Here is a 23002-nt window from a genome sequence, read left to right as displayed (position 1 = left end):
CTTTGAAAGAAATCCCTCATTAATCTGCAGATCCTTTTGTTCCTATTGAAATACATGGGTATATGGAATTATTGTTTTCTACTGAATATTTTCAATTTGATGCCAATAAGTAGTAAAGAAAGATAATACAATGTCTGCTAGGTGAAAAAATATTAATCAAATCACAAGGTAATACTTTGCCTCTCATTTTGGAGATCTTTCTAGTGTTGGTGTGAAAATTTTTTACTCACTATGCAGCTTGGACTCAGTGATCTCCTGTCTTAGCCTCCCTAGCACTGGGATTAGAGGCATTCACCACTGTGCCCAGTTTCAATGGCTGGCATGGCACAGGGCCAGCATTTCATATGGTACCAGGATCAAACCCAGGTCCTTGCTCTTGCCAGGCAGATGCTTAGACTGCTGAGCTAGCTTCCTGGTCCTAAATTCTTGACTAAATCTGTAAACTTGTTTTATCTATTTGAGAACATTTTTTTCTCTTTTAATGTAAGGAAGTAAAGGTATCGATGTCTCTCTCAACACTAATTTTATTGTATTTTATAAATTTTCATGTGTTATATTTTCATTTTCTTTTATCTCAAGTCACTTAAATATCTTCACTAAGATTTTGTTGTTCGATCCAGTGGTTGTTGAAGTGTCTATTCACAGTTTCTGTGAATTTTCAAGTTTTCTTTGAGTTTCTGATTCCCAGTTTTATTTTATTGTGATCAGGAAAGACACTTGATAATTTTAATTTTTAATTTTCTTGTATTTGTCAAGACTTGTGACCTAATATGAAATCTATCCCAGAGAATTTTCCATATATGCTTGAGAGGAATTATGTGCCCTGCCACTGTTACATGGAACATTTTGTATCTGTATGTTAGGTTCATTAGGTCAGAAGCATTATTCAAGTTCACGATTTTTCATCTACTTGTCTTGCTAATAATTATTGAAATGAGATATCGCAGTGTCCCACTATTATTGTATTGCTATTTCTCTCTTTAGTTGCTTCAATGTTTGTTTTATATGTTTAGGAGCTTTCATATTGTGTGTCTAAATACTGATAATTATTGTATCTTCCTGTTGAATTGACCCTTTTATTACTATATAATTTTCTCTCTTAGGCCTTGTCACAGTTGTTTTCCTGTTTTTGTTTTTGCTTTTTTTTTTTTTTTAAAACTGGGGAAAAAAGTATATATTTAGAATTAGCCAGCTGACTCAGTTTAGATGGTCTTGATTTTGTTGGCAACATCCAGTGCATCATAATCAGGAGCCAGTCGAACATGCCTTCTTCTCTCCATCAGGCTTGACTAGAGTATTGACCTTGGCAACATGGATGTCATAGAGCTTCTTTACAGCTCGTTTGATTTCGTGCTTATTGGCTTTGACATCTGCAATGAACACGAGTGTGTTTTTGTCCTCAACCTTCTTCATGGCTGACTCTGTGGTGGGGGAACTTGATGATGGCATAGTGGTCAAGCTTGCTTCTCCTGGGGGTGCTCTTCTGAGGGCATTTGGGCTGCTTCCAGAGCTTCAGTGTCTTGGGGAAGTGGAAGGTGGGTGACCTTCGTATCTTCTTCTTTTTGTGGCTGTGGATGTCTTTCAGCCTGGCCTTCTTGGCTTTAAAAGCTTTTGCTCTGGCTTCAGCTTTGGGAGGGGCAGGGGCTTCCTTCTTTGCTTTCAGTGCCATCTTGGTAAAAAGGCCCTTAGTTTTTTGTAAGAGTAAAAAGAATTTATTGAGAGAAAGAAAGCTTTTGCCTAAGAGGGACAGAAGGGCACCTAGAAAATGGGTCACCTATCAAGCCTGCTTCTGAAGTGTGTTTTATTGAGAAAAGTCATGAGGTGAGGCAGGTTTCAGGTAGCATAGAACTCTAACCAGTCAGTAAGATTACCAGTTATAGTCCTTAGATAATATCTATCCAATAGGAGATCATAGGATGAGTTGTCACAGTTTTTTACTTAAATTCTGTTTTGTCTTGTCTTGGTTACTCTTCTCTTATTGGTGGGACAAATACCGTACACCCAAAATGAAGGAATTATTTAGCTCAAAGTTATTGGAGGAGGTTTCAGTCCATACTTGGCTGTCTCCAAGGCAGATGGACACATGGCAGAGAGCAACCTTTCATGGTGGCAGCAAAGAGCAGAGAGCAAAAGGATGCACAATGGCAACAGAGAACAAGTCTGCCTCCCTTAAGTTGCATTCAGGCTACCTGCCCCAGACTGCGAGTAGTACTCATTCCCATAATCTCAAGATTAAGAGTTATGATCCCTAATGTGGGAACTGCAGCCAGGGAAATAAAGAGGGAAAGAAAAAGGCTTAAACAGTAATGCCACATCCAAAATAGAATCCAGATCTTGTAAGTCTCATCCTACCCAACAAATACACTGCTTTAAGAATTTTTGCTTTAGTCGTGTTCTCAGAATCACTTATGAAGGTTCTTATGATGTTTGGTGCAACAGTTACACTAAAGGCATTTTACATTACTAGAAATATAGTATGTGCAGTATCACTTTCTGAACTCTTCATGTTATAATAGGACAGTAAATTCACATGGAAGCAGTTAAGTGGGAATTATATTGACAACCTATTTGCTGCCAACAAATATGAACTTGGAATTTTCTCACCCACAGCTTTTCATTCGCTTTGAGTTTTCCAATTTTAATTTTTTTCAGAAGTTTTAACAAAAAATTATAATTGTGATTTAAAGTGTACATCATATAAAATTTAACAATTTAATAATTTTGAGCATACAGTTGATATACATTAAATGCATTCACATTTTGTTGTGTAATGGAGCAAGAATTAATCACAAACTCTAGAAGTCTGCCCCATGATGGCATGAGGCTTTGGGGGGACAACTACACACAAACCACAAGATATCTGATATGAATGGTGTGAGTATGCCCCTATGTTCTATTTTCATTGCTATTCCCATGGGCTATTCTCTTCTTTCATTTTCAATGTCTCTTTGATCGTAAAGTATGTCTCTTGCATGTACATATAGTGTACAATTAATTAGATTCTATTTTTCAAATCTATTCTTTTCACTCTTGTTTTCTGATTGAGAAGTTTAACCATTTTCTGTTAATGTGATTGCTGATGATAACAAAGCATGCTCTTGGGAGTTTGTCTCTTGCATGTGTTAATTGTTTTACTGCTCTATTCATCTAACAAGGTCTTGTGTTTAGCTAATATTTTTCACAGTGACAACTTTTAATCCTTTTTCATTTTCTGATGATTTTATTCTATAAATACTTTCCTCATAGTTACCATGTGGATCAAGTATAACAACAAAGATAATAAAAAGCAATACTAAAGTAGTACCAACTTAACTTCAAGCACATGCAAAACAATTGCTTCTCAACTTGAGAAATTTCTTCTCCTTGACACTATTAATGCATTAAATTGCATCTCTACATTTTGAAACTTTTATCATAGATTTACTTTTTTGTTAATTTTAGGACAGGATCTACAGGGTCTCACTATATAGATTGGACTTGTAGTGATCTGCCTGTGTTCAGCCTCCCAAGAGCTGGGATTACAGGCACACGCCACCGTGCCCATTCTCAATCGCCACCTCAGTGTGCCCTGAGGGCGGGGTTGGCATGGCATGCTGGGGATCAAACCTTGGCCTCTGTGTCTGCCTAAGCAGGGACTTTAATCTGCTGAGCTATTTGGCCAGCCCTATCATAGATTTACTTTTATGCTTGTCTTTTAAATCTATAGAAAATAAGAGTAGTTACAAAGCAAAAATCACTCTTTCACTCTTTCATATGTTATCCATATAATTATCTTTACCAGAGAATTTATATTTTCATATAGTCTTGAGTTATTATCTTATTTCATTTAACTTTGAACAACTGTTTGTAGAGTTCATTGTGTGGCAGGTTTAGCTTTCATTCAGCTGTGCCATATATTCTTCCTCAGTTTTCTTCTTCTTCTTTTTTATTTTTATTTATTTATTTATTTATTTATTTATGTATTTTAAGGAAGGGTCGACAGGGTGTTGAGGGTCTCACAACTAGGTTGAACTTGTAGTGATCCTCCTGTTTTCAGCCTCCCAGTGGCTGGGATTACAGGCGTGCACCACCTCGCCCAGTCTTAACTGCTGTCTCAGAGCTCCCCCAGGGGTAGGGTCAGCACCACAGGCCCTGGGATCGAACCACAGGTCCCTGCGCCTGATTGCAGGAACTTTAATCCCCTGAGCCATTTGGCTGGCCCTTCTTCCTCAGTTTTCAAGGATAGTTTTGACACATGGAAGATCTCCTGTGAAAATGCATTTTCCTTCCAGCACTTGAAATACACCGTTCTCCTACCTCTGGTCTGCTGAGCCTTCCTGGGAAGATCTTGTACACAGTGGGTACTGTCTTTCTCTAGCTGTCCTCAAGATCCTCCCTTTTTCTTTATCTTTAGGAAACCTGAATATAACATGTGTCCGTGTCAGTACTTTGCATTTATTCTACATGAATTTGGATGTTTATATCACAGTCCTTCCTCAAATATGAGGCTAGCTGTTTCAGCTGTAATATCTTCATGCAATCTCTCTATGCCCTCCTCTCTTTTGCTTCTATGACTCACAGCAGTGCATATCTCAGGAGTCTTTTGGCTCTGTTCACTTTTGTTCATGTGTTTCTTTTTATTCTTCTGACTTATACTTTCAGATGACCTATCATTAAATTTGCAAATTCATTTTTCTGTTATCTCATTGAACCCTCTAATAGACTTTTCACTTATTAACTTCTCCCTTTGACAAGTGTTTTATTTATTTATTTTTGAAATAAACCATACCCCTTTGCTGATATTTTATTTTGCTCAAATGTTGTGTACCAACATTTCTTCTATGGGGTTTCAGCTTGCAATCTTCTGTGTCCTCATCTACGGTTCTCCTTGACTCCTTAAGCATATTTAAGATAGTTGTTTTAGTCCTTGCCTAGGGTCCTGATATATGTTTTTTCAAGCTGATTCTGAAGATTTATTTTTCTTTTCTGTATTTTTTGTATTTTTTATAAGACGTGATCTTTTGTTGACTATTAGACCTTTGGAAAAAATAGTCACATCTCTGAGTCCTTGAAGTCTAGTGTAAAAGTCCATGTCCTGATTAGAAAATAATCCTGATAGTCGTGATTAGCTTGGGCTGAAAGCTTAAGGTCTGTCCTGGTTACTTTGTTCTCATTGCCGAGACAAAATATTTAAACTCACAGGTTTCAATCTATAATCAGATGGCTCCAAGGCAGGCTGGCACAGCAGAGGGGCAACAATACATGGCAGTGCAACACAGTGAAAGCAAGAACAAAAAGAGGAGAGAGCAAAAAGAGAGAGGACTCTTTCTGTCCCTTATGTTGTTTAGAAGCTTCCCAGCATAGTACGCGTGTAGCACTCAACCCATAGTCCCAGAATTGGACGATGAATCAGTCATAAACTCTAGAATCAGCTGCCCTGTGACTGCATGAGGCTTTAGGGGACATCCAGGCACAAACCGTAACAAGGACTTTTCAGGTCTTTCCTAGACATGTGTTCTGTTTTGACTTCTGAGTGTGCCTTCTCCCCACTCTTGTTTCTCCTGGTTGCTTTTGAATATCTTAATTTCCTGGTCACTTCCACCTTTCTTGGGGCCTAGATATTCTGCTGTGTTTCTTTGTTCACAGTCAGGCTCTGGTTCCTGAGTATCTGCGAGTGTACAGTCCTCCTACAGTTTTCATAAGCCATGATGCCCACTACTATTATTCAAGGCTTCAAGCTTGGGATTCCATGTTTCCATTTCTTGCCTGAGGTCTGAGGTAGATGAGACAGACACAATCCTTTTGCCTGACTACAGACAGTTCAGAGCTTTGCAAACAAATTTCCTCCTTATTTCTAGCCGTAGAGAGAGAACAAAGAATTGGTCCATGGTATGGACTGAAGTTTGCATCCCAACTTAATGTTCTTTTGAGAAAGGAAGAGGCATCAGGGCTTGCTGTCTTCCTTCCTTCCTTCCCAACAGGTAGCCATTTGCAAAAGAGGAAGAGATCCCTCACCACAATTAAATCATACTGGCAATTTAATTACAAACTTCCTAGCTCTCCTACTGTGATAAATAAATGTCTACTGTTTAATCCACCCAATTTAAGGCATTTTGTAATAGCAGCTGAACAGATTAAAACATTGACTATTTGAACGTGGCTTTTTTTCCTTTTGCAGCATCCATGTGGTTTATAATAACTGAATGACAGAGCTCCTGTAAAGTTGTTTTGATCTATCTTTTGTTCTTTAGTTAACATATTTGCAAGGAACAAGCTCCTAGAGTACCTCTTCTGATGTCAAACGGGATAATATACAGTGATTCTTAGTATGGTCCAGTAGTGTAAGGCTAATCCTTTCACCTGGAAGTTTTGAAAGTTGGCCATATGTTTAATTAAAATATTTAATTAGTATTTTAATATTGCATTTTAATAGATATGTGTCATTCTAGCAATTCATGAATTCCCTCCACAGACCACAACAGTCACAGTCAAAGATGCTGAAGTGTACAGGGTAAATAGCCAAGTTCTCTGCCTAAGTATATGTACTAGACAAGTATACAAAACATTCTTGAGCAACTACAAAATATGGTTTTGTAACAAACACTGTATTTTTCATATATAACAAATGCATTATTTCCTTGTGCCCAAAATGCAAATTTGCAGATTATATCCAGGAACTCATCAAATCTCCTAGATGAATTATGTAATTCAATTTGGCAAAATTTTTGCACACAGAACAAATAGTTTTCTTTGGTTTTCTTGGATTCTGTTCTGAGAAGGAGGTAACTGGAAAAAAAGTGAAAAACATTACAGGATATGATTCATAAAAATCCCACATCTTTTTTTGTATGCTTGTACATTCTTTTTTGAGGGAAAATGTTTTTGTCCCACAGCAATGATTCCTCTTATTTTCAATGAATGCTTTTAGTCAGAAAGATATCGACACAATGTATCCAGAATCCAAAAAGAGGGAGCTAACATGAGGGGGAGATCAATGCCATTTTGCAGCTACAAGAACATATAGCTTATTTATTAAACTTTTTTTTTCACCAGAAAAAGAATGTGGAGCTTGAACTTTAACACGATCACAATATGTATTAGAAAGCGAAGAAACGAAACTTCAGCATTGTATATTCCTGCCAAGCACTAGCCATATCTTTCACTCTCCAGCGTGTAATGGGTATCTATTTTCCTATCAGACTTGGAGAGAGAAGAAAACGATGCCCGTGTAACCCTAGCCTCTTTTCTGAGTTTCAGACGAGCCATATCCTCTACTGTTCCTTCCTGTTTTCATTTGCTGCCAACAGCAAGATGAAGCACACTCCCCCCCCCCAAAGATAGAACTAGCAGCCCGCCATTGTCAGAGGTAATTTTCAGAGAGCACAAAACATGTTCAATAATTAGGAGTAGCCAGACTTCTGCAGATGGTCTGTGCATTTCTAACTTCTGGTTTCTCTCTTACGGGAAGCTGAAAACACTAATAATCACTTTGAATTTATATTAAAAAAAAACTTGTGGCTCAGGCTGCTCATTACTCAGAGGGTGGAGTTCCCTTAAATAATAGAATGATAGCAGCTTCACTAGCTCAACTGTCAATTTCGTGCATAGGGGGAATTCACAGACCACCAGAAGTCCAGGTATTCCATTTTCTCTTTTCATAGCAGCATCCTGAAACTGCTTTCAATATTGTCTGTGTGAAAAAATAAAACATACTGCAACACACCTGCTGTAAAATTCAAATGCAGATGTCTGGCCTTTGCTTTCAAATATATACCTGTAAGTACCAAAGCTAAGAAACCTCCACTGCTAGGAAGCAAACAGTCCCTGGAACACAGAGTGGCAAGTGGGCAGGCTGTTGCAGACACTGGCTTGTGCTGGATTGTGATCGGTTGTCAGTGCAAGTGTAACCTCAGGGCTTGTGTTTTACTAGCTGTTCAGACCCAGGAGAAAAATAAACACTTGGGACTTCTTAAGGCAGAGGATTAGAAATGAGAGACCACCCTATCAAACATGTGCTTGGCCAACTCAGTCTTGAATGGCTGCCCTCTAAGTGGTAGGGTAGACATGAAAACCATCTATCAAATGACAGTGGGATGGCCATAGGAAGTTGGTTTTTCCTTTGGGGACATTGAACAAAGAAAATGTTTCTACTAAGAATTGTGAAATCTATACTTATATTTGTGATTTTAATTCCCATTTTCATTTTAACATTATTCAAAATAACCAAGATAGGCCAATAACCCAAGTTTTCATCAACTGATGAGTGGCTACAGAAAAGTACTAAATATCAGGGCCAGGAGATAGCTCAGTAGAATAAGTGCTTGCCTGACAAGCTCAAGGCCCTGAGTTCAATCCCCGGTTCCACCAAAAAAACAAACAAACAAACAAACAAACAAACCACAACTAAATATCAACAACATAATCCTATTTGACCATGAAAAGAGTGAAATCCTGTCACTTGTAACAAAGTGGATGAGAATGGAAAACATCATCTTAAATGAAAAAAAAAAAAAAAAGAACAGAAAAACATCTGATCTGATTAATACGTGAAACCTAAAAATGGTTATCCCAGAGAAGGTCCGTGTAAAATAGTGGTGATCAGTGCCTAAGGGGTAGGGGAGAAAGGTCTAAAAAAGGTTGGCTGATTGACAGTAAGTTGCATTTAGATGGGATAATTTGTGGGGTTCTAATGTTGCTCATAGGGCGACTGTAGATAATGATAGTCTATGGTACATTTTGAAAACAGACACAGGAAGGATTTCAAGTGTGTTAATCATAAAGGAATATATCTGTGGAGATAGACCTGCTTACCATGATTTACATGGTGCTTCTATGTGTACCAAAATATTGTGTGATACCCTGTAAATATATACACTGTTTATGTCAATTGAATTTTGAAAATTTAAAAAGAAGATGGATTTTGTTCTGGTCTGAAAGTCTCAATTTATTCCCTTATTAAATTACCCCCCACAGATGTTATTTATGAGATTTAAATTGGAGTACATTGTGAATATTAAATAATTATTAATATTTTTATTTTAAGAATAAATAAAATAACATGTTTAGCTGAAGAAAAAATAGTGCAAGAAAACATGTATTCTTCAAAGAAATGACATCCTTTTACATGGACATAAGATCTTTATATTTATTTTGGAATAAATCTTCATAAATATAATTGACTTAGGGGTGGCCAAATAGCTCAGTGGATTAAAGCACCTGCTTAGGCAGAATGAAGTGGCCAGGTTCAATCTCCCACCTGCCGTGCCAGCCCCACCCCCAGGGCACACTGAGACTGTGATTGAGATTGGGCATTGTGGTGCGCACTTGTAATCCCAGCTCTTGGGGGGCTGAAAACAGGAGAATCACTACAAGTCCAATCTACGTAGTAAGACCCTATGGACCCTATACTAAATACATAAAAATAAATAAATAAATACATATAATTGACTTATGATTAAAAGATTATCTTTTTCTCACATCATTAAATTAATTTACTTTATCATCTCTTTAAGTTTTAAAATTTATGGTTTTTGAAAAATTAATTTTTGGAGAATACATATATGGGATTATATAATGTTTTAAATGTACTACAGTAGTCTCTCACTATTTTGCAGTTCAACTTTTGTGGACTCACTGCTTCCTGGGTTTCTAAAAATATTAATTAAAATCATCACGAATTTTCTGCTACGTCTCAGGATTTTGCAATACCATAATAGATGTATGTATGTTATTAACATCATGTAGGTTTAAGAGTTTAGAAAATGGTTAAGAACATTATAAGTCTTTTTTAAAGTGGAAAAGGTTTATAACAGTGTGGGAAGGGTTTATAAAGCCTTAAAATATATATAAATACTGAAATGTAAGGTTGCTACTTCGCTGACTTTCACTTATCGCGGGAGTATCTGGAGTGTAACCTCCGCGATAAATGAGGGACCACTGTAGTTATAGTCAGCAGGGAGAATCAAAAACATTTGTTCACCCTGTTGATACTGTAACACTCAGGGCTAAGTACAATGTTTGGAAATGCTTCGAGTTCAGCAACACGACAGCACCACCAAAGTGTTAAGCAATGAAATGCATTTTTTAAAAAGTTCTATTTTCAATTACACCATATTCTTTTAAAAGACCATTGTAATTCTTATTTTATACTTATATTCAACTGTTTCAGTTGCTTTTTTTCACCATGGATATGTGAAAGAAAAAAAAAAAGGAGCATGAAGTGGCATTTGCCATTTGAGAAATCCGATTAAGCTGAAGGTGTTTACATTTGAAACTGATTCTATTCATCCAAGTTTCATCCTTCTCAAGTTTACTTTCCATGAGACAAAAATATTACTATCTTTTTCTCAGAAGAAAACCAAATCATTGTCCATTGGAAACAGTTATATTTTAGAATGTTAAACATTGCAGGGCATTATAAAATACAAAATAAGTGTTTAGGAGTTTTTAGAGTGTGTTTCAAAGACATCTTAGGGTTCTTGGACAGATTAAAGAAAGATGTTGAAATAGAGAAAGAAAGAACTGTTTTTGCAGCATGCATTTACTGTACAAACCTACCCACAATTACCAGATCCACTTTACATAATGATTTAACAAAATCTCAAGGTTAGCAGAGACTATTGTAAAGTTATAGTTTTCCAGTTAAAAATACTTAGAATGCTATCTTTGATGTATAGGGATACCATTTGAAGTGAGGGTAGATTCTGAGCTAGATAGCACAGGAGAACCGAGTCTCTCACTGTCTTAGCTTTTCCTTGCTACAACTAAATACCTGACCCAATTTTAAGGAGGATGTATTGGGACATACATTTTGAGAGTTCTCAGTCCATGCTGGTCTGGCTTCCATGAAGCCCTGTGCTTAATGCATGAGACTTTTACAGAGAGTGTTTTAGTCCTAAACCATAGCACTATCTGTAACAGTGAGAGAGTAAGCGAGTGAGTTAACCCTTCTAATGCTTGGCGTTCTCATCTGTAAGTGGGAGTAATAACACAGGTACTGCAGGACTTCTGTAATGGTTAACTAGAATTCTGATACAGCATTCAGTAGAATCACAGGCTCATGGATGTGCTTTATCAGCTTTATCTATTACTCTTCCCCCAACCATTACATTTTGTTTTAATGGGCTTTTTCTTTTTTCTGTGCAATTACACTTCATTATAATGCAGATTTACTTGGAAGAAAATTTTTTCATCAGTGGAAAATGGAGTAGTTTATGTCACAATAATTCATAACAATATTCCTTTATCCAATAAATACTTGTCAAATATCTGGTATTCAGAGTCTAATGGTAGACTCCTAGGATGTAGAAAAATAAGAACACTTTTATTTCAAATAGCCTTTATTCACATAGGACTAGAGGAAAATCTAATTCAGTAGAAAACACAAGACAAGAGGGCATCTTTCATTCTTTTTGAAGAAGAGTTAAAACATTAACAACATCAACAATTATTTGGGACGCAGTATTGTGTTTTCAAATACAAAGAAAAAAAGGGATCAGGAAGAAGGCGAACATTCGTGAGCATGTCCAACAACATTAGTGTTATTAGGCATTAATCATTTATTAGATGATTAGTTTGCACATCTGGGAAAACACCACTGGCAGCACAATTTAAGAAAAGGAGTTTGGCAACATGGATTCTCAAAAGTTCTGGATGACAGATCTTGGTAAATGCTAGCCAAAAAAAATTAAAGGCAAAACCACTGGTGCACAGAAGACAACAAACTGACCTTATTGCAGAAACAGATCTCAGACCACAATAGAAAAGAGACTTAATTTTACTAAGTCAGAAACTCTGTATTATTGGCTCATACTCACCAAGCCTGTTCTGGAGTGTTTAGTCACAAAAGTACTAAATATTGACTCCTGTCTCACCTGCCCATCTGATTTAAAGTAGCAAGTTAGAAGCTTTCAAGCGACACCAACTGCCGAGTTTGTCATCTACAAAATGGCTACTCATTTCGCCATCACAGTTGGTGTGCCCAGTGACCACTGCAAGCACAATTCCACAGCAACCAGATACTGTGCAGATAAATGCCAACACTGTTTATTCAGAAAGAGTTTGAGAATCTTACGGGTTAGGAAGAGCATATGGAGATTTTAAAACAATTTTCCTACGCCCAGGAGGCAGTATCCTTCTTCAGAGTATAGTGGTCTTAATACTTTATGTTTTTCCTTCCTCAATTTCTATTCTATTTTAAGTTAATGAAACCAATACCTAGATATTGCTGCAATCACTCTATCAACTGTTACAACATGCCATTGACAGGAATGAGCAACACAATGAAGGCTGAAGGACACGACCACCGGGTCCCATAAAATATTTAACCCCCATTATACTGGATGCTGTAACTTGCATTTCATGTGCCCAAGACCCAAACAAGGAAATACAGACTCCAATTTCTGCTAATCTGTCACTACTAAACTAAAACTGACTTAAACATTTCTCCTTTCCTCTTTGTTTGTTTATCAGATGGGAGTTCATGTTTGTGGGTTTGTCTCACAGACCTCTAAGGGACAAGAAAGTGTATGAATAATATTCCGCAGTCGATAACTAACACAACACAGTTGGGAAGTTATTAAGAATGATGCAAAACTGTATTTGAAATGAAAAGACAATTCTGTTTATAATTTCTGAACAGAAACTATAAGCCAACAGCTCAGTAATGTGGTTGATGTTTTAAGATAAAAATAGATTTAAAAATGTGAAGGGCTGGCCTGATAGCTCAGCAGACTATAGCATCTGCTTAGCCAGAGTACAGTGGCTGGAGTTCAATCCCCAGTGTGCCGGTGCCCGCCCTGTCTGTGGGTGCACTGAGATGGCGATTGAAACTAGGAATGATGGCGCGTGCCTGTAATCCCAGTCATTGGGAGGCTAAAAACAGGAGCACTATGAGTCCTATCTATGTAGTGAGACCCTGTACACCCTGTAGGCCCTGTGCTAAAATACAGAAAAAAGAAAAAGTCGGGTGGTTCCTCTAAGAGAGGAAAGGGGGATAAAGATGGTCAATTAGCATTCACATAAAATGGCATGAAAGAAAGTGTAACCAGTGGAGTCTCAAAAGAGAATTTGTGAAGGTTGTTTTTCCTTAAGAAAAATAAAGATTTCAGAAGTCATTCTGCTTGCTTAGGTATAGTAATTTGGGACTGACAGGCCAGCAGAAGAAGCAGAAAAGGGAAGAAAGGAGATTATTGATTAGAAAGATTGGCACTGTTCAGTGAGTTCACCATGTATTTGCTAACTTTTCCAGTTGCAGAATTAAGATGGTTTAAGAAATTGTTTGAATTCTAATGCCCCATCATTAAGATCAAGGCCTAGCAGCCCCAGATCAACAGCCAAAGGCTTGCCCTACACAGCTATTTCCAGCGTGCTGCTACTGAGTCAGTGGTTGCTAAACACGTCACAGAAGACCAGGCAGGAATGTCATAGGTTCATGGAATTGCAGCTGGTTCAAAGAAACCAAGTTCTACAACACTCTGTGTGTGTACCATGTTATTTTAAAATTTTCTTCCTCCAGCCACATGACAATCACACATTACTGTGTGAGACATTTGATGGGACAGAAGCAAGCTGTTAGTGTCAAGGAGCAAAGGCTATGATTTGCAATGTAAATATACCCAGAAAAGTAAGCTGCACATAGGCACTTAAGAATTTTAATGATGGCATTGATGAAATACTTCATAATGCTTCCATTAAAAGCCAGAAAGTAGCATGAAATACTGCTAGAGACCAAAATCTAGTTGTGGTCTTGGGAAGCACAGAAATCCCATAGTGATCACTGCCATCCAGAGGGTCAGTTTTGAGGACAAGTAAAGTGCCTTCACTTCTTCGCCTGGATCATCTGGTTTCCATTTTGTTTGCAGGTGACAATGTCCCCTTTCTAGAAATAGTCTAACAGGTGTGTTGTCTTCTACTTCTTTCTTTCTGCTCTTATTTTCTAAGCAGGCAAGTGATTTCACTCCTGAAGTAGGGAAAGAATGTTGCAAGAGATAACAGTAAAACCATAACGTCAGTCTCCGTGACCAAGTTGTTATCTCAAGCTTAGAATCACTTTTTTTTTTTTTTTTTTTAAAGAATCACTTCTAAGAGAAAAATTCTTGTATTTTGTGGGGGGTCATGAGATCTTAATACTTATCTCCACTGAGACAAATTGAGAGCAAATTTTTAAAAGATAAATAGTAAAAATGTTTAAATAAATCACTCTAACATGAATGCTGGGATAAATATAAACATAAACATGCTGACTGCAGAGGGGTCACCTCCCCGGAGACTCCACCAGATCATTCTCTTTTACTTCCATATGGAGTCTGTAAAGGAGCCCAGTAAATTCTCAAGGCTTTTCTGATTGACCTCTAGAAATAAAATAGGACTGAACTGCTAGGCAAGGCTAGTCCTGCAGTTTCTGAGTCTTTGTAAGAACAGATGCCCCCTTTCCCCGCACTCAGGTGAGTGGAGTATCACACAGTGTTGCAGTTCCAGCTAGAGAAGATTTCTGTTCCTAGGCTTGCTAATGGTAATTTGGTGACTATTAAGTTCCTATTTTATACATATGTTTTCTGCAGAAGTGGACTTCCAGCTCCACTACTGATATTGTAAATTTGTTAAATATTCATCTCAGATATTCTTCCTATTTACTAAGCAATGACAAGATAGCCTCTGGTTTCACTAGGGGTCAGTTTTGCTCACTGCTTAATAAAACTGTGTTTTTTGGTTTAATGTAAAGCTCCCAATTATACTAAATACTTGATTGTTTTGTAGCTATTATGAAACATAAGCTCATAGCATTGTTTACTAGAAGAGTTCTCAAAAATCATTTCATTTATTCAACATAAGACTATGAAAGGATCTATTTATTTATCCTTCAAAGTATAGATCACAATAAGATACCTAATGGGAAAGCTTTCCACTAGCCACTCATTGGAAACCAGTGTAAGCAATAAAAAAGTATCATGTAAGTAAAGAAAATGATAGCAGGTGAAAATGCCTACTTGGAATGTGCTGGTCTATTTCAAAACAAGTGTGGATACTCTCAAATGTCTCCATTCTGTCTCTCAGGGCCATATTTGATTTTTGTAACAGTATAATTAGAAGTACTGGTATTCTGTTCTTACTACTGCATTCAACTCTGACTAATCCTCCTGCTGTTTTTGTGCATTTCTGGGTGTTCTGATGATTCTAAGTACAGCTTACTGTGTATTGCGTCACATGGAAGATTGTGTGATTGATGCACCAGCATGTCATGTTTTTATATCTACACTACCACGAAAATGTCCACATGATTTGGCTTTATCAGATCAGAGCCTCTGAATTAACATGTGGGTAAGCTGCTGAAGGAAACATTGGTATGTTAGTATGTCTACCTCTCATTTTCTTATCCAACATCTAAAAAATATTTGGGAACCCTGAAAAGTAATGATAGGGTTTTAAAATTATGCAGGAGATTTTTAAATTTCACAATTATATTTCCAATTCAAATATGATATATATTTTTCTTTCTTGATGGGAGATCTTTTTTGAAGCCTCTGTCTCCACTATTTAATTTCCTTTATATAAATTTCTTCAAGTAATTAGTACAAAATAACAGAAGCTAATAAATATATTTGACGTGGATGCCTCTAAAAATATCAGGAAGCTGCATTTTTACAAAGAATTCATTACTATTTGAGTCCAGATTGACTGAACCCTTGTGCAATGAAAGTGATTTTTACCTAATTCTGAGTTACATTTCATTTCAGATTTCCTATTTCAAATGGTGTCTCAAATTTCTAAGATGTTAAACCAAGTACCTAGCCATTTTTATGTATGTAATAAGTCTTTAAAATTAAAATGCTAATCCTGAAAAATCTCGATGTGTGAAAAATATGGCCTGACTGTATAACAAAAGGCAGTTATATAATTCTACTTGAGTGAAATCTTTCATCTTTGATTTACAGGTTAGAGTCCTCTCTAACTAAAACCATATTGTTCCATATCTTTCATATCAGGGCTTTCCCTAAAACCTTGTTTTAATTAAGGTTCTTTCAGATTTCTGAATAAAAGCATGACAATCTTCACTTATGGCTTTAATATATCCTTTGAGTTAGGAAAAACATATAAAAGAGAAATATCAACTCATTCAAAGGCATTGTCAAATATTAAATATGTTAGGTATTCTGCCCTAGTGTCTTTAGGTGCTTGAGTTATAGATGGAAATGGAATTTTCAGAAGTAGGAGATAACTTGCTTATATTTGCTAAACTGCTTCTAATTTCCAAAATAAATGGCCTTTATTTTTAATCTTTGCCACTAAGGTAACATGTGCCAGAGTTATTTTGTGTCTGTTTTCACATGAAGACACAGCTTCTAGGTTACCTCACTTCATGGTCACTTCAGATAAACAGTGCCTTCGTTAACACGTTTCAAAGATGTAGACAGATTCAGTGACATTGTTTAAGCCATATTTGCCTCAACAGCTTCACAACTAAAAGAACACAATTGGATAAATCAACTCTGTTCACCTGGAAAGTAAATAAAATAAACTAAATACTCAAAGCCCCTGAGTAAGAGAAGAGATAGGAGTAATCTTTAGTTTTTTGACAGGAAGAAATAATGGATAGCAGGAAGAAGAATGGAGAGTAGGACCAAAAAAAAAGAGAGAGAGAAGAAAAGAAAAAGCATAAGAGGGCAGAAAAAGGTGAGGGTTAGAGTAGATGTGGAACAAATTAAGACCATCTTTGAAAATTATGTGCTTCGCAAAGACACTGCAATCCTCTTGGGACACACGTTCAGAGCTTCTGTCGTCAGGACAGAGACGGGCAGAGACAGAGGGAGACCTCATTATTCAAGGCAGTTGCAAATAGTTGAGACCATGGAAGGGATGTTAGAGAGGCAGAGTGATTCTTCTCAAAATAAAGGTGACACAAACAGTACACCATTAATTGTAGTGTGTGAGGCTCCTTTTGTTTGGATCTTTGAGATAAAATGTGGTTTCATCCACTGAAAAAAGCCACGCCCAGGTCCTCCATCTTGAACAACTTACTCAGTAGAGTCAAACCCGGCATTGAAACAAAGACCAAAACCCAAACCAAACCAAACCAAAAGAACCCTCTAGCATCTGCCTGAAGTTGCTATCTGTTCATAGCTGACAGCAAATCCTGTAAACAATTTAAGACTATTTCACCAAAAATTACCCAATGAAAAACTGATCAGAATGTTAGGAATGAGTGTCTTGGGTTTTGCCCAAAATTTCACTGGCTGTCTTAGCTTCTGAAATTAACAGCATCTAATGCCGTCCTGGATGATCCTAATTCATACTCTGTGTCTGGGAGTGGGTCACTTAGCATAACAAAGCACGCTGGGAGCAGTTTCTTCCAATAGTGGTTTACTGTAACTTTAGAATCACAGCGGTTACGTTTCAGGAATCTATAATGCCCTTTCAAGTCTTTCCAAAGAACAAGTGAAGCTGCTGTTCAGGATTTTGTGCTCAGTGTTTATGTTCCACCGAATCTGTACCACCCAGGCAGCAGACAAGACCTGTCTGAGGGTGCTGGGGCGGGGGATACACAATGATGTCACACACAGGAAGTATCGGGGCAGACTTGGCACTTCACAAGACTGGTTCCTCTTCCATGGGCTCACCAGCAGTTCTGTAAAAATAAACAGGCAATCAGAAAACGGCATAGGAGCACACAATTACATTGTAGATTTTCATGCATAATCAAAGCTGATTTTTCAGCTCTCTCTCTGATGTTTATTTGTGTTATTCAGTTATCCATAAATAGAGTTTCTTTCCTAGGAAGTATAAACAAATGTCAAGTGGAAAAACATTTTAGATCCAAGCAATCATTGGAAACGTTCCTGTTTATATTAAAACATGTCAGAATATTTTATAACTCTAGATTCCAAAATGTACATGTTTTGTGTCTAGTACAGTCCAATAATTTATTGAAAAAATTAACTGCAATATTTTATTTTAGAGCAATTGCAGCGATTTCCTATGGAACCAGTTTGCTAATGCGAGCAAAGGACCCAGCAAGCTTCTGGAGGAGACTCACAGACCTCTGGGTTTTGCTTCTGTTCTTTCATAACTGGATTGGCTGCCTGCCGGAGGCATTTCAAATCAAATTCTGAATTTGATTAGCAAATCGCTCCTACAGACCCAACATTTTTGTAAGAAATGCACTATGGTAGTTTGTAAATAGTTTTTATTCGGTATCATCTGTGGGGTGTTCTGCTTGGGAAAAACCAAAACTAATTGCTTGAAAATTTATACTTGAGATTTAACCTTAATTTAGTAACACTTTGAGGGTGTTTTAAGCAAACTTTTAGACTGATTTTTAACTTAGTCAAAAGAACAAATTGTAGCAGAAATCCAAATACATGAAGTAGTTGGATTGTCCTGAGGAGTTGGATTACTGAGATTTCAGATGCTGGGAAACTGGGGTTTGGGTGAGTGCTGTGATTCGCAAATGCTGTCACTGCTAGTGTTGTGATTACGCTGCTGTAGAGCCAAGGTTCTCAGGTGTAAGCCATAGGAAAAAGATGTTCCTTACAGGGTCAAGGGTGAAAACAAAGCAACCAAACAAAAACCAGCTATACACGGATAACAGACACCTTCAGATTTTAGCTATCTAAGACTTTGGAGTCATCCTTTCCTGTCTACCACACACATCTACCCCAGCTCTCAGGGGAGGTGCTGTTCTCTTTGTTTAATCCTTCTCTAGGTGACTACATTTGCATATTATTAAATAAACGCTTAGAAAGTGGGTTAATGAGATGTAGCCCTTTAACATCTGCTTCAAGAGAATAAAGTAATGCTCTGGACATGTGGGGGCTCTCACTTAACTCTTCCATGGACCATGCCTAGGTCTCCCAGATTCAGGAAACTACAGGCATGGGAAAGGACAGATAAGGAAAGACATGCAACTGTACATCTCTGAGTTTCAGTCCACCAGCAAGCAGTGGGGTGGAGATAGTAAGCTCATAGCTAGCAATAAAATGAATTCACCAAATAGAAATGAAATTCTTGTATTTCCCCTTTAATTAGAATTTCATGTTCTGTGATTTTTTTAAATATTTGTTAGTTTATACTAATATCTCTCATTTTAGTTACTTAATTCTTGTATTTTCTTCCTCAAAGGCAACTAGTCCAATATTCACTGCATACATGATTTATGTTCTTTAAAGATAGGTATTATTGTTTTGTGAGTATATATTTTATTTTATATAAATTTTATTGTCACACATGTCATTTCAGTTTTTTAATTCACTCACTCAGTATATTTATTAAATCTATCCAGGTAGATGTGCTTAGCTACTCCATAGCTATTAATTACTGCATGGCATTACAATAGTAGGATTTAGTACATTTTAACTATTCATTCCCTTAATTATGGACACAAGGCCTGACTCTTACTCTATCCACTTATGATGAATAAAGCTGCAGTAAGCTTCCTAGAGCATGTACTCTGATGACTGTAGGAGAAGATACTCTCTAGTGTGCATTCAAGATCGCTAGATCATGTTTTGTGTATACTAAATGGTGATAAATTTTAACCTGTATGGCTGCTATAACTTACCTACCTATATCTGAGAGGCTGCCTAAGTTCACATCTATACTGCAAGCATAATCCAGTTTACATCTTTCATTGGCTCTTCAGATGGGTGCTCTTTTCCCTGGTCTAGATTTAAGCACTAGGAACACACCAGTGAATAAAACAGACAAAACTCACTGCCCTCATGGAACTTGCCTCCTGCACTGACCTTATGTTCTAACCAAGTGTTTACCATCTTACATATGCAAAGCAACATTTTCTTGCTGCTTACATTTGTACTTCTTTGATTGCTAATGAGGTTGGACATTTCATTGCCTCTTTCAGCAAACCACACAACTATAATGAAAGAGCATCAAAAGCCTCTCATAATTATGCTATATGTAACCCTCTTTTTTTGCTTTTTACTTTGCTCTAAGATTTTTGTACTTAATTTTAGTAGAGTTTCATCATTATGTATTTTGTGAATTATATTTTAAGTTTTTCTCATTTCTACCTTCCCTTTTTTGTTTACCTTTCCAACTATTTCAAATACATACCAGACATGCCATAAATACTTCTTGAAATGTTTATAACATACATGGGGATGCCTTTTTATAGCTCTTCACAAGTAATTTAAATTAAGAATAGGACAAGAATTTTAGTAAAGCACAAAAAAATTGCAGAAATGTTTTATTTCATTTACAACTCCACAGCTGACTGTGCGATTTGGAAATACATATATATGAAAGATCATATCATAAAGATATATACAAATACAAAGCAAATACCCATGCTCACATACACACAGAGAACCCTATTAACATACAACTGGCTACAAATTTTTAATGAGCATTCCTCCATATTTTCTGATTGTACTTATTACTTAGTCAAGTTTGTCATACTTTCTTTTCTCCATTTTTATTTCTTCTACAATTAAGAGATAAAATTTCTATAATTAATCTTAAATCAACTCTTCTCTTTTCCTCTCTTAGTTAATGTTATCATCATCCAGTTACTACATTCCCCCCTCCCCCGGATGTGGATCTAACTCAGGACCTCACACATGCTAGGAAAAGCGCTCTACTAGTAAAATACTAGCCTAAGCATACTACTTTTGGCTTTTTTTCTCTCCTCTTCTGGGAATTTCCAACTATATTCTTTAGAAACTTATCTGCTATATTATTGTTTCATGGCTATTTCTCTACATTTCTTCTCCTATCATTACTTGGCTTCCTCATCACAATTGTAGGAATTTCTTGGCTATTTCATTAGAAGCATGCTGGGCCCCTCCACCATGCCATTGTCTTTTAGAAACTAGAACCTATGTTGTCTGGCTTTGATAGCTGATTATTGAAAACAGGATGCAACCCACATTCCTATGGTAATACTTAAATTCCCTCCCAGTGCTGCCACGCCCATGTCTCTCCCGAGCCTGCCTACTCACTTCTGTGGCTCCCCAGCTGCCTTGGCATCCTTGCTCTTTGCAGAGGGCTACATTTGAATACTAATATAAGCTGAAAGGGCAGGGCTACTGCTATTCATAAGCTCCTAAGAGGGAAAATAAGTTAATCAAATGTGCATAACAATGCATAAGAGTACAGAGATAGAGAGGAGACACAAAAAGGTATAAACTGAGAAAGGGGGACCTGATCTAATTTGTGATGTTGGTGGTCAGTGAATATGTCCTAAGAGGTGATATTTAATCTGAGATCTAAAGCATAAGTGGAAAAGAAGGGTGAGGTCAGTTAGGGTGGATGGGAGGAGGAAGAGGCCAAGATTAGTATTCCAAGAGACAGAAAGTATGTGTCAACAAAGAAAGCCTGGTGTGGATGTGAATATATATACAGAGACCACCAAAAAATGTATATATACTCCAGGAAAAGAAAATAGCACAATGTTTCTTCAACAGATAATATTATCTTGTATGGGGGACTCTAGAGGATGTTGTACATCACAGAAAACCCACCAAACTGTCACCCCTTGGACAAAAAATTTAAAATGCATGTGCAGCAATCTCAATGACCAAAGTTACCTAAGCAGCAATTTGTCATAGTAATAAATGCCTAGAAGCCAATGGCCACCACTTGAAGCATCTCTTATAACTGTAGAGGCCAAAGGTAATTTGTATTAATCTCATGGTATCTCAATAAATTTAGCATTAAAATATATATGCAAGTTCTTTTTCTCCTGAAGTGTGTATACATTTTTGGCACACTCTCTATGTATATAAAATATGGGTGACACATTTGTACACTCATAAATAATGCAGTTCTATTCACAATAACCAAGAGGTGTAGGGACCTAAACATTCACAGAAAGCTGAATGGACAGAGAAAATGTGGCATATTCTTACAATGGAATATTATTCCACTGTTAAAAGAAGCAAATCTTATCCTATACTACATGTGAATGACTCTTGGGACATTATGCTAAGCCAGTACGATGACTCCTGCATGTTTCCACTTACATAAGGGCTCCACAGTATTCCGAACTACAAGCTGAAAATAGAATAGGGGAGTTGCTTTGGGCTAGGGGGAGGTAGAAGGGAGGCGCAACTGTGCAGTGGGTACAGAGCCTCAGTTTTATCAGATGAAGCTCTGGAGCTGTCGCACAGCAAGTCGTGTATGTATGACATTATTGCACTTTTAAAATGGTTACATTGCCAAGATTTATGTGCTTTATATCACAATAATAAAAATATCACAACATTTTTATAATAACCCCATTTCATAATAACCCAAAATTGGAGATAAACCAAACATTCATCCATATACAAATAGATAAAATATTATTACATATAAATACACTGACATATAAATGAAAATATAAATAAACAGAATTCTGATTACCAGTGACCTGCATAGATGTCAAAAATATTATGCTTAGAAGTATGGGAGAATCCAGATTAAAAACCAGTATGTATAGTCAGGTGTGGTGGCATATGCCTGTAATCCCAGCATTGAGTCCAGGGGAAACCTGGACTACATAGTGAGACCTTGTCTAAAACAAGCAAGCAAGCAAACAGTATGTCCTGCATAATTCTACTGAAATAAAAGTAAAGAACAGACAAAGTGATGGGATTGTGTTAATACCAGGGTTTTTGGTGGGAGTGACACTGGCTGGGAAAGGGTATAAGTAAGCATGCTAGAGTGTTTCTAATATGACCTCTGACTTGCTCTGAGTGGTGTTCATGAAAGTGTCATAGGCAACAATCTTTGGATCTATGCCTATTATTGTAGGTAGAGTAGACCTCAGTTTAAAAGACTAAACAAGGTCATTGTTCAAAGGCAGACCAAAATCAAGAGGAAGAAATGTTAGGTATAAGACATGAACTACAGGTGAGAGGATAGTCATGTAGCCCTTATGTGTCTTGTTAAGATGATGGTCTTATACAACAAGAGTTGTAGCTTTTTGGTCTGATAAGGTCAGTGAAATCCCCTCAGGATTTATCCTGAGATCCTGTACCTCAGATTGTAGAACCTTTGTCAGTGTCAGCCATGTGGATGAGTCATG

The 23002-nt window shown here is 37.0% G+C and overlaps 1 protein-coding gene and 1 pseudogene across 15 annotated transcripts in view; both read right to left on the bottom strand.

Moving 5' to 3' along the window:
- Positions 1-1202: 1202 nt before the first annotated feature.
- LOC111815342 lies at positions 1203-1669 on the bottom strand (annotated as a pseudogene).
- Positions 1670-16650: 14981 nt separating this feature from the next.
- Hdac9 (histone deacetylase 9) overlaps positions 16651-23002 on the bottom strand; it is a 604989-nt gene continuing 598637 nt past the window's right edge. For 10 of the 15 annotated variants that reach the window (XM_023709815.1, XM_023709817.1, XM_023709816.1 and 7 more), the window contains one exon: positions 16651-17602. In XM_023709815.1, the coding sequence (XP_023565583.1) occupies positions 17379-17602 (224 nt within the window). In that variant the 3' untranslated portion in view covers positions 16651-17378. The remainder of the gene's footprint in view (positions 17603-23002) is intronic. The other 5 variants (XM_023709811.1, XM_023709834.1, XM_023709835.1 and 2 more) reach the window with 1 other exon arrangement.

Source organism: Octodon degus, unplaced genomic scaffold (assembly GCF_000260255.1).
Source record: "Octodon degus isolate 3935 unplaced genomic scaffold, OctDeg1.0 scaffold00015, whole genome shotgun sequence".
Classification (NCBI taxonomy): domain Eukaryota; kingdom Metazoa; phylum Chordata; class Mammalia; order Rodentia; family Octodontidae; genus Octodon; species Octodon degus.
The sequence above is the reverse complement of the archived record's forward strand: the minus strand, read 5'-3'. Positions and strand labels throughout refer to the sequence as shown.